Here is a 13,188-nt window from a genome sequence, read left to right on the forward strand (position 1 = left end):
CTTTATCTGTGTTTACACAGACCCATGGAGAGGCCAAACGGCCAGTTGTCTACTTCTCTGCAACTCTTGATCAAGTAGCCACAGCATTGCCTGGTTGTCTCAAAGTGGTTGCAGCAGTCAGCCTAAGCATTCAGCAAATGGAGGGATTAGTGATGGGCCACCTGCTCATTGTCAGGGTGCCCCATTCCACTGCGATTCTTGTTACTCACACAGCACTCAGCATTTGACCAATAGCTGCTTAACTGGTTATGAGAGAACTATTTTGACTGAAAACAATGTCTCTTTAAGGAGGTTTAATACACTAATCCTTGCTTTTTTTATTGCTCACCCCTGATGAAGGAAATGAAATTGAGTTTGATCATGACTGCATAAACGTCACCAAGTTTTGCAAAGGACAGAGACCAGCATACTAGATGCCTTCCATCTTGAATCTGGCATATGTCCGTGAAACCATGGGAGCCAGGCACTAATACAAACTCAATGAATTGCCAATGCCTCTTCTTTCACTTTTTACATTTAAGTGTATCATGCTTTATGCAATAAATTGGAGTGTGGCAGTTTGTTAGATAAATAAGCAGTATTAAGCATGAAAACACATTTCTGTTGCTAAGCTAGAAGCACACAACACACATACTAGTAATTCTGAAGGAAGATGGTCTGTATCTGCACGGAAATGCTCATGCTGTTAGTTCAGCATCACTGGATCTTTATTTATATTGTTAATTATTGTATATGTCCATGCATATGTGAATCCCACTTTTAGAAGTTTGCTGAGGTTTGTCACTTGTATTACATCATCCGAGGGGCAGGACAGACAGCCTTTGGGCCAAGTGGCCTCTCCCGTTTACACAAATGCAGTAAATGTTTGCCAAAAGTGCATTAACAAATACAGCAACACAAAAAGATGATGGACGGAGTGTTGACATTTTTAAACTGGATTAAACTCAGATTTGGGTTTAATCCATCGTTCTTCTGCTCACTATGCCACCCCAGTTTGTTGTTTTTACATTAACAAATACAGATATCACTGTGGTTCTCAAGATTAACAGTCATCATAATGTCGGTAATGTGTCCTTTCTCTTCTGTTGAAACTTTTCAAACACTCACACAGAGTCACAGATCTGGGTTTAATCCATCATTCTTTTGCTAACCATGCCACCCCAGTGTGGACCCAGCCATGTGCAAATCAGTCTTGACCCTGTTCCCCATGGGAACAGTCCAGCCCGAACTGCCAAACCAAGTCCTCCCTGCACTGGAAACAAGCACTGTAGGACTGGTTTCAGGGTATCACCCTTCATCAGCCGGGCTAGCTTGAATCCAGTGGCACAGTGAGCAAGGGACCCACGTCTGGGCATACCCTTACCATTTAGGGAACTTTAGCAACACAAAAAGATGATGAACAGAGTGTTGAAACTTTTTAAACACTCTCTCGCAGTCACAGATCTGGATTTAATCCATCGTTCTTTCGCTCACTATGCCACCCCAGTTTGTTGTTTTTACATTAACAAATACAGATAACACTGGAGGTTCTCAAGATTAACAGTCATCATAATGTCGGTAATGTGTCCTTTCTCTTCTGACAATAGTAGCTAATAGCTACTATCAATAGTTGTCTAAGCAACGATTCTTTAAAAAGGCAGCACCCTTTTCAGAAGGTGAATACCGTTTTGTCTTCTGTTGCTATGGCAACATGGGCCGTGTTATCTATGGTTCCTTCGATACTCAAGGGGAATAATAGCTGATAACTGGGCAAAGAGTGGCCTACTCTAGGGGAAAGCTCTATTTAAACCAAGCAGGAAGCTTAAGGTATCGCTTAATGTCTTAGCATGAAACCAAATATTGTCCTTCCCTTTCTTTTTTAAAGCCTTCGCAGAGTGCCTGCAAAAAATGCTTTGTCTCAGTCTGGCAGATTTTGAGCCATTTTAAAAAGGATTCTCCTTATCAAAATTGTACACGCAATAGTCTTGCCTTGCCTGCACCATAAACATTATGGTGATTTGAAAGACGTTTAGAACTCATGTCCTTCTTTGCTTTTCATCTTACCATCACATCTGGCTAAGGATTTTATTTTGGGCTTGATACTTATATTGGAAAGAAAGGATCATGGAGTGGATTCTATAAGGCAACACTTAGCAGAAAAAAGAGGATTTGAAAAAACTTCTCAGAATGAATTCCAAAAAGTGGTGCAAAACAACAGGCATACAGAAAATCCTGTTGGGGAAAACAGATAGGCTAGAAGGTAAGACCCAAAGTCAGTTGTAAATATTATAGGGTTGACCAGTTAAGAGGGTGTGATCCAAGCTGTATTAGGCATTGAGGCAGCTGGTGTTTTGTCTTCGTGGCTTTGGCAATGGTGAAGACAGAGTTTACCATGTACTCGCAACGTCGTCCATCTTCGCAATGGCTTTTGGCATGGCATTAACTGTTGGGCAGGGGTTTCGTTTTTTTCTAGACTGGCATGCTCATGCAAAATAATTATATTTTCCACACAACACTCACTTTCCTTGTGCTGGGCACTCTGCCGGTTTGTGCATGGCCCTTCAGCAGTGTCCGCAGTCTTAGATGGTGGTGGGTCTTTTTCGGTTTCTAGGAGCCCTCGTTTAGGGATCACAGCATTGACCAGTTCTCTCTTCACTGCTCATGTGGCATTGCCTCCATGTGAGAGGCTCAGGCCTTGAACAGTTCTTTCGACCGTCCCAATGTCAAGATGTCATTCAGAGATTTTCCTGACTCTGGTAGTATGTTTTCCCTTATTTTTTGAAGGTGCAGCTTTGGATGATTTGACCTCAGATCTCCTCTTGTTAATTTTCAAATGTGTACGTGCTAGCACGTTCTTTTAGTCTTGAATAGAATGCATCTATCAACTCCTCAGGGCCTTGACTGACTTGTCAGAATATAAAGCATTTGTAATCCTGATTGGCCATTGGTTCGAAGTAGAAAATGAGGGCAGACAGTAGTGTTGCATATGTCTTTGGGGTCGCTTCCATTGGTGTGTTTGAAATCTTGTGTATATTCTTCCCTCATAAATGGAGGCAGAGAACTCTTTTGCATTCATCCTGGATCTCTGTTGCTTCAAGCTGAGCTCCAGAAGCTCTACGCCTGTGTGGACGGAGTCCCTTTAATAAGGATGGGCTCTATGGCCGTGATGTTGGCAAAGCTGTTCAGCTGGGTAGGCTGCGCAATGAGTGGGGTGGTCCCTAGCATGGCAGCTGTGAGATGAAGGAGGCAGGTCTGGAGGTTCTTAACTAGGGGGCGCAGACAGGCCTAACGTCTAAGGGGATGGCTTGTGGTGAGAATCTACCCAGCCTTGTGGAGAGGAACAGTCACAATGGAGTAGTGCGCTAGCCGCCTAAGCTCTGGACCTAGCTGTTGGAGCCTGCCATGTGATACCTTGTCTTGTTTTCTTTTATCATTTTCACCACACTCAATGGTCATGAATGAGATGCAAATACTTCCAGTGCATTGCCAAGTTTGCGCAGCCTTCAAGTGTGCATGAGGGTCACGTCTGCCTCATCTCCATTTGTAGGGGTGTGAGAGTGCAGTGCAACATTGAGGCATTAGCTGGTCGGGTCCTAGCAAATATGCACCAGCAGTAGGCACACAGGACAACTAGCATATGAGTCGCTAGCCTCGGTCTGGACATTGCACCTCTGTCATCCTTTGTCCCAGTCTAGCCTGTTATTACTCTCCTCCCACATGATGTTGGGACGCTCCTTTATATTCCCCACCAGCAGGTAACAGCTTCAAATCTCACCTCCCCCAACATTGTCTTTTAAGTGTTTACCAGTTACGTCAATGGTAAACATTACAAATAGCTCTTACATTTAAAATATTATTTTAGGGTTTTTTAAATATAGAGGGGGGACCTTCTGAGTCGGCTACTAAGGTCAAAATTGTGGGGCCAACGAGGGAGAAAGGCACGTTTAATATCTAGCTCCTGTAAGACCCATTGCAACCCTCTTAGCAATCAGAATAAATGGGACATTGAAACACCATTTGAAGATGCAGACACGAGTACAAATTTGACATTTAACATGATGATATCCAATAATGCATAATTCTGCTTCACACAGTTTGAAATATTACAAAGTTTGGAATATTACTCAGTGCCTACGTTACACCACTAAGACAAAAGAAAATGTGTTCTATTAGGTTGGGGAAGGCCAAAATGGGGGTACTGATATGTTGGCTACAACCTCAGGGCCCCTCTCTTGAATTATGAAAAAAAGATGCAATTGAGGGAATGCTAGTTGTGAACATTCAAATGACTATGTATGGTACGAAAATATGGCAAACTGCCTGAAGATATACAAGAATGATAGGAAATGTCAAGCAGACTTAGAGAAGAAAGTTATATTCAAATTCTCCACATGACTGTGAATTGATGTTACTTTATAATTAAGAAAAAAGGAGTCCGCATGAATAAGAACTGTAGCACTAATTACAAAAATATAACCAAATACCATCCTACAATAACACAGAAATGATACTGACCACTCGCATGTACCTAACGTTATTCTTTTTATTATGAGACAAAAACAATACAAATGTTTTACAAACATAATTTGCGACTCCCCTACATCCACAGCAATATCCTGAAATGCAATCACAGAATCATAATGAAGGGTCCATAATAGGGGAATCCTCTTTTTATGTAACTGTTCTGCCAGTCCTTAACTGCCCTTTCAGAACGTCTGAGGTAAAAAATAATTTGAAATTTGTCTCTTCATACTTCAAGCCTCATACACTATGTGTAAACTCAGAATACAGTACTATGGACATATTTTTTCCACGGATATATGGTGAATACCCAAGTTTTCTTCCTGAAAATCTAAAGTAATCTACTGATGTGCCACCCTTGTGGCACATCTTTCTTTACACAATCTAAGATTAAGGTTTGTCCAAGTCCCCAGATGTTTACCCCATTTGCATCGATAAGCATATGAAAGTAAAATTTTTGGCTCGACTTTGTACCAGGGAAGGAGGAGACACACGAGGAAAAAAAGACGCCACAAAGGTAAAATGGGATTTGTAAGGAAACATGGGAAAGTAAAAAGTAGAGAGAGAAAGAGAGGAGACACACAAACAGGATGCAGACATCGTGGTTGTTCAGCCTTGACAACTGATGACCTCAGGGTTTAGAATTCTGTGCAGCAGGAAACATCTCCCGTAAGTGCACTACGTCAGTATCCTTTAAAAAATGTTATGCAAGGGGGAAGGCTCTACCATGTATTTGTTAACTGGGGTGAAAGCAACTGCCTTCTGCCTCTCAGACAATAGCTACTCGAGTGCCCTCCTTACTGCAAAATATTATTACTATTATAAAGAAAATCATGATGCTTTGGGTGCAATAGCTCCTGTAACATGCTTTAGTTTTCGTGGAATTAATTTTAGATGAAGGTTACATGAAGGATAGCTATGTTACTCCGTTTTTCCAGAATGAGTAGCAACCACTCTTTCTCCTAGTTTCCAATTAAACTACTGAATATTAACTGCTGTTGCAACATGAACTTTATAGTGAACTATGGACAATCTATGTTAGTGTTGTAGTTTCCTGTTCTAATCAATAAACATTGTGAGGATTACAAAGGCATTTCTAAGGTATGTCTAAGTACAGTGTGTCAAACTGTTCATAATCTGTTCCATAACAATAACTTGGCCACATAAAGCTATACTGAGAACCAACTCTTCTCATAAGGTGAGACCCTAAGATTACCTTGGAAATACGTTTTCCTTTGAGTAAGTGTAGCTTACCTTTACCCTTTATTGCCAGTACGCCCAAAATTGTCTTCTTCATGCCACAAAGATCTTCGTTCTCTATGCAATCTTGCAAGAAACCTTTATGCTAGTTCCTCTATTCAATGCATCAGCAATCAAAATCCATGTGTTTTGTACCATACGACCTGTTTACCGAGCATAAGACCTTGAAATACTATCTTTGGATCTGTACGTACCTGAACGACATACAGTGCTTTTGCTGCCTCTCAGTGAAGAGTCTGAAAGGATCTCTGCAGCAGTAGCGATGATGGCAATCGCCACAGCAGAAAGAAAAAAATTCACAGTCAAAGCCAGGCTTCCAGGATCCACTTTTATCGAGGTACCACAAGCAGTCTTCATTGGCAGAAACTGAGGTAGAGAAAAGACACGAATTTCTATCCATTAAATTGTGTGTAAAAAACAAAAATAATCTAGAAGCAGAACAAAAAAAAAAAAAAAAAAAAAAAAAGTTTGCCTCTGAGCAGAGAATACATATGATGATGTTCACAGGTTTGCAGATATTACATTGCTTCTCACCAAGAATTTGATTTTAGACGTATTTACCTGCAGCTTTCATGATCTTTAGGATCACTTTACCATGAGCAAACTACCTTTTACAGGAGCTGAGTTTAGACAAATTTACTGACCTTATAGAACATGAACGGAAAACTCTCCACTGGAGTAGTTATGTAATCCTCCACTAGGGCTTTATAGTGATGATAGAACTAACCACAGTTTCTTGTTGGTCCTTGCTCGAACAATGCATAACGTCACTTTCAAGTACATGCGCATATGCCTAACATTAACACTGATGCATTATCTAAGAGGTTCTTACACCATTCATGTATATATCAGATTTATTCAAGTCTACAATGGAAGTATGTTGCAACCTTCCTGTTCCTAGGCTTGATAATGTCAGCATAGCAAAAGGTGGTATATATTTAAATTAAAGTAAATCATTCAGGATTTTAGCACTCAACTTGTAACAGAAGCAGACACATCCGGCTTTCCCTAGTGATGGGGAAAACCTGACTGGTATTTTTTTAGCTTGGTAAGACACTTCAGTTTATAGGAAAGAAAGATGAAAATGAGATGTTGTCTATTCCCCTGGGTAAATTGTGTATTCCTGTGCTTCATTATTCCTTAATCTAAATAGCTGTTGCTTCTTTTTATAATAGATCTTTAGTCACAAAGCAGCATTCCTCCACACACACAATTTACACCAACTCTAGATTTGATCCGATTTGAATCTTACATGCCCATCTTACTGTGCAACATTTTAAATAAACTTTTAACTTTGTGACCCACTTTACATGTCTGTCCCCTTTACATTTCTGATGGATGAGGATGCCTAGTCTGGATTAGGGAGGATAGAGTACCTAAAATCACCTGACATTTTTACTGGATCTTAAGTCCAGTCTTTGCCTACTTCACTTTGGGAGAAATGTGAACACCACCGTGGCTAAAACTACATTTTTAGAGAACTGATAAAGCTAGTGAACTTTAGTTGAAGCCTTATAACTGTCCTAGGCGTTGTTTAATTTTTATTCTTCATTATTTGTAATGTGCAACCTCACAAACTCAATCTTAGTTCAGCATATACTTAGTAGTGGAAAAATAGATAGGCTATTAGAATGAAGAGGCCTTTAATATGTTCTTAAACTCAGTCTTGTGTCCAGGAATTGAATTTGTCAGGAATACACGTCCCCAGTATGGTTCTGAAGAGCATGTACCCCTACTTCAAGTTTCCCCAGCAAACTGTAGTGTTTTTGACTCCCACCTCAACACACACAATGCTCATGCATCTGAGCTGAGGTCCTTCTGTGATATGGAGTCAGAACCAGAGCAGGACACCGTGCTCTGAAGGGCACACCATGTGTTGGACTTGGCATCCTTGCCTTGGTTTTCTTCCTAAAGTTTTGCCTTCAGACCTCCTGTTTTTTTCAGGCATACTTTTTGCTAGCCTTAGGACTCGGCACACCTTACACCTTACCCCTGCTAACCAGTGCTAAAGTGCCTGTGCTCGCTCCTTCAAACGGGTTAGATTGGCTTATAGTCAACTGGCATATTTAATTTACATGTAAGTCCCTAGTACAATATCGATACCTGTTCCTGGGGCTTATAAATTAAATTCAGTGGGCCTGCAGCACTGAATGTGTCACCCACATAAGTAGCACTTTAAACATGTCTCAGGCCTGCCATTGCAGCCTGTGTGTGTGTGCTGTCTTAACTGCTATTTCACCCTGGCAAAGAAAACCTTTTGCTAGGCCCAAACCTTCCTTCTTAATACAAATAAGTCAATCCTGGGGTAGGACAACGACAGCCAAGAGCGCAGGGTGGAATGTATTTAAAAAGTAAGACACATACTTTTAAGTTTTACATGTCCTGATAGTGAAAGACACTTCAATTTGTTTTTCACTACTGCAAGGCCTACTTCTTCCATAGGTTAGCATTGGTGTTACTTTATTACATGTAATATGTGTAATTTCCAAATGGTGACAGGTAACCAGTTCATGTTTGGTGTCTTTATATTGTAATGGAAAATCCTAACTTATGGTGAAGTTGGATTTTAAATTACAGTTTCAAAAATTCCACTTTTAGAAAGTTGGTATTTTCCTGCGATAGCCACTTGATACCTGCAGCCTGTCTCTGGGTGGCATGACAGAGTGTGAGAGACACTTGGGCTTTGTGTATTCCTCCGAGAGAGCCACATTCAATGGGGAGCTTACGTGTGACTGGTTAACCATAACTGGCAGGGTGGGAGGGAGGATCGGGTCCCAGCCCACTTACACTTGAACAGGCTGAGTCCAGTCTACACACAAAAGGCTGTATACCCACATAGTTAGTCTGGAGTCAGGACCAGGAAGCCAGGGCACCTGTGCACTTTAAAGGCATTCCTCTAAAAGCTTCTCCCCCACTTCAAAGGCACAACTGGGTATTATTAATGGTCCTCAGGCACCAACTCTTCAGTACACTTCTCGACCAGTAGATACTCTGTCAGCACACTCTGCTGCTCAAAGGGCTGCCACTCTGCTGGACTTCTGCTCTAAAGAACTGCTGCCCTGCTGTGCTGATCTTTTGTCTGCTACACTCTTGCCTGGGTGAGAAGGACAGGACCTGCATCTCTTGAACCCAGATTGGACCCGTTAAACAAAGATCAGCATCGCCTTTGCAGCCCAATCGGAAATGCTGCTGCGTGACACATTCTCAGTGCAGGCCCTTGACTCTCACGACTGCACCCTCAGCAAAGACGTCGGACTTCGCATCGCAGCCTTTGAGGCTCCTCAGAATCGACATATCGCCACTACTGCCTGCCGCATCCTCAATGCTGGACTTCTCAAGCCATGTCGATGGGAAACATGATGATGGCGCAGGCCCATGCATTGCAATCTCGTCACATTTCCATACAGATGCATCGCATTAACTGCATGATTCATCTTCGACACTGATCCATAAATTCTCTGCACTCCAGGATTTGAGGTACTTTGTACAGCGAGCCTAACTGTGTCCCTGTAGCTAGTCCGCACTCCATCCAGTTGACCTGGACTTGCAACTTTGCCATGGTTTGGCTCGACTAGCTATCCACAGTTGGTATTTTGGCTTCTTAGCACTATTTTTACTAAAATCTTTAAAACTGCATATCTCTGGGTTTACTAATTGGATTTTTGTTGTCTTGGTCTTGTTTTATTTATTAAAGAAATTACTATTTTCTGGTGTGATGTGGGATCCTTTTTGTGTGGTGTTTTCACTTTATTACTGATGGAAGTGTTGCACAAATAATAATTTCTAAGTTAAGCCTGACTGCTCTGTGTCAAGCTACCAGGCAATCATCAACCCAATTACTTATACAAGGCACACCTTACTTTTGAAGAACGTGTCTAATGACATCTCACCAGGCAGAGATGGCTGACAGTGTTGGAAGTGAAGTGAGCGTAGTCAGACACCAGGCTTTTTTCCCTGTTGTCTGCTCAGGAGAGTGGCCTACTGGCTTTTCCAGCATTTCTAATTTGTATGCCAGCTCCCTAAAACCCCATCTTTTGTATTTGGGACATGGATGTTACATATGTGAACTTATCTATATAAGTAGAAGTGTATACAATGTTTGTGATCCATGTGGCCATGGTCATCCTGGCTTTCATTTTGTATGTTCACCAATCTAAAGAGAATCTAAATTATCTAAACTAGCACATACGATGGAGGTTCAGAGAGATCCCAAACAGCAGATGTGAATTCAAGGATCTTTGTACTGGGCCAGACTGGAGAGTGTTATAAGGAGAGACAGTGGTTCACTATGAAGCTAGGGAGCTTACCCTTACCCTTTCCTGGCTGTTTGTTCTTTAGAAGGGCTACCCTGCAATGTTTAATAGATAGCTGAGTGGGACAGTAGACTCATGGCTCCACCCACCCTCCCACTCTGGTCCATGGCTGGACCTTTTGGATTGAAATTGCAAAAGAGCTGACCTGCACTGATCCAGTCACAGAACTGAATTGCTTGAATATACAAGCTTGTCTGCAGCTTGAGTATAAAGGTGGGGCACAAACCTACAGTCAGTGTGCCACAATTTCCTGACCAGAAGTCAGGATACCCCACACCATTGAAGGACGGGTGAATCTTTAGTGCACCAGGGTTAGTGTTGGGACTACGAACTCACCTTTCCTGTTTCCGTACCAGTAACCAGGGGAAATTCACAATGTTCATCAGAAGGGACTGCCTGGACCCTACTTTAAGGACAGAGCTGACCAACTGGTTTGGAGGGGCATTGTAGGTGCTCTTGCACAAGGGAGACACTGCTTTTTAGGCCAGAACCTGTGAAGGAGACTAGGCAAGACAACTTAATGCTGCTGCAGTAATATCAGGAGAGACATGCTGTGCTGTGGGTGAGGCTCAAGTTTCCTGAAGTGTCCCTAGCACAGGTGATTGCACCAGCACCTAAATTGCAAGGTCGCAAAGAAAACTTGACGGAGTAAGTTCTGAAGCAGTGTCTAGTGCCAAGAAGCATTCCAGTGCTGAAAAAAGCTGACCGCCATCACCAGTGAAGTGCATGAGGAACCTGCATTTGCCTCTGAGAGAATACACCAGAATGAGAAATTCATGGCTGAGACCAGGGTGGGTTGTGATTAAGCCCAGAGAAAATTCCACGCCACCAGGACAGTGAGCACCTAAACTCTAACGCAGCCTCCTCTTCATTGTTGCTGGACCTGCCAATTCAGACCTGAATGGTGGGAACTGGCACTCTTAATGCAAGAGTACAAGCATGTTGATGGACAAGAGACAGCACCTGGTGGGAACTGGCACTCTCAATGCAAGAGTGCAAGCATGTTTATGGGCAGAGACAGCACCTCCACTGTTCAGTGAGTCAAGGTGGATGCACACCACCTGTGCAGCATGCGCTCACTGATGGCAACACCACCAGCCATCAACTGCTCATAAAGAACTACACAACCTCTGCTTGAAAGACTGGTACTATGGCATTAATCCCTGAAAGAAGGAGTGGGAGAGCTGAGGGAGATGCGATTTACTGGGATTATCGACTGAGTCTGAATGAACTGGGCTAGAGGAGCTCCCCCTAGGGCCACAGAGATTCTCCTTCAATGGGCAACTGCCCAATACACTTTACCAAGACAGACTGTTTCCGAGACTACTGCTCCCATTTGTACCCATAAGCAAATGCCCTCTCTTAATTATGCTTAGTATTTCTAGTTGTGCGAGTAGTAATTGAGTACTTTTCTTTTTATAAACAAAAATACTGGCTGGACATTGATTTCTTGATGCCGTTTGGTGCTTGTAGAGTGCTGAATTTCTAATCACACACTACCTCCATTCTAATCACACACCACCTCCATTAGTAAACCTTCGACTGCTCGACTTCGCTACGTTGGGAGACTCCCACAGGAAAGAAAATAGATGAAAAACAGAACTTCAGATGACCTCATGATACTGTAGTCCATCTGTGCAGTATGTATACAGCTCATCACATCAGCCAAAGCAAAGTACTATACTAAAATCAATAATGGAACCACCAACAGAAGCAGAATGTGTTTCAAGATAATTAAGTACTGGGTCAATCCCCAGACCCGCCTATTCCTCACTGCGCAGAAAAGTGCAAAGTCCTTTTCTGTGAAAATAACGGATGATCCAAAAGCACATCAACAACACCAAACTTGCTTCATCTCTTACGCTCACTCCTTCCCGAAGAATCCTGCATTTGTCAGCCTTCAAAGCTCTCTCTCTCGCAGATCATACCAACATACTCAAAACCCTCCAAACCACTTCTTATGAAGATGACATCTTATGGAGTTTCATCAGAGCTGTTGCTTGGGATGTTCTTTCACCCCTACTAACCATTGTCAATACCGAACTCATTCAAAGCATCTTCTCAGACTCTCTAGTGGAGGCCAGATCATCCCACTCCTACAGAAACCTACACTACACCCTGACAAGTTATCCAACTACTGGCCAATAATGAATCTTCCATTCATCAGCAAGTTCATAGAAAAAGCAGGCTATGTTCAAATCCAAGATCATATCAATGTTAACCATCTCCTGTGTGACTACCAAACCGGCTTCAGGTCATTCTGCAGCACAGAGACACTAATTTACACATCTTTGACTATGCTCTCTTGACCACAGATGAAGATGACCCCTGCCGGCTGATATTGCTGGATTACTCAGCTACCTTCGACACAATCAACCATAACATATGAGGCTCCCTCATATACACCCTTGAACCTCAAATGTGCTGTACCAGCAAATTCACCTCCTACATTTCCAACAATACTGGTTTGTTCACGTGGTCACCTCCAGGTCCCAAAAGATCCCTACCTCCTGCAGAATCCATCACAGTTCCATACTGTCTGTTGTCGTCTTCAACCTCTACATGGAACTGCTTGGTGCTATACTCATAAAGAATAGCATCAAGACTCACCAGCATGCTAATGATACATAAATGTACTAGTAAGTCTCCTCTTCTTCAAACATCCAATGCCTCATATGGTGCCTGCACATCATAGAGACCTCTATGAATTACCCAATGCTCAACTCAACCAAAACAGAATTCCAGATTTTTGCCAAGAACAATAAACAAGAAAGTACAAATCTGGCTCAATGAAATAAACCTTGATGGCTTTAAACACCAATTTTCACCAAATGAAAAAGTCACTTTTAAATGAAAGTGGCTTATTATTAGCTGAGGGTGTTCACTTTCAGCTAGTAATAATACCACAGTCTGCATTAGGTCTATTAAAGCCTCAACAAATTAATTCTTGCTAAGCCCAGGGTAGCTTGGCAATGAGCAGTTAGGCTTAATTTAGGAGACAGGTAGGTGTAAAACATTTAATATCACCAGAACAGCAAATAAACAAGATAAAAAATGCAACACCAATTTATAAAAATAGAGAATATTGTTATCTTTATAATGACACCAGAACAAC

The 13,188-nt window shown here is 42.1% G+C and overlaps 1 protein-coding gene across 2 annotated transcripts in view; it reads right to left on the reverse strand.

Moving 5' to 3' along the window:
• The window catches only part of SHISA4 (shisa family member 4), a 239,031-nt gene that overhangs the window by 180,682 nt on the left and 45,161 nt on the right, over positions 1–13,188 (reverse strand). For both annotated transcript variants that reach the window (XM_069238954.1, XM_069238955.1), the window contains exon 2: positions 5,955–6,126. In XM_069238954.1, coding sequence (XP_069095055.1) covers positions 5,955–6,126 — 172 coding nt within the window. The remainder of the gene's footprint in view (positions 1–5,954; positions 6,127–13,188) is intronic.

This window comes from Pleurodeles waltl, chromosome 6 (genome assembly GCF_031143425.1).
Source record: "Pleurodeles waltl isolate 20211129_DDA chromosome 6, aPleWal1.hap1.20221129, whole genome shotgun sequence".
Lineage (NCBI taxonomy): Eukaryota > Metazoa > Chordata > Amphibia > Caudata > Salamandridae > Pleurodeles > Pleurodeles waltl.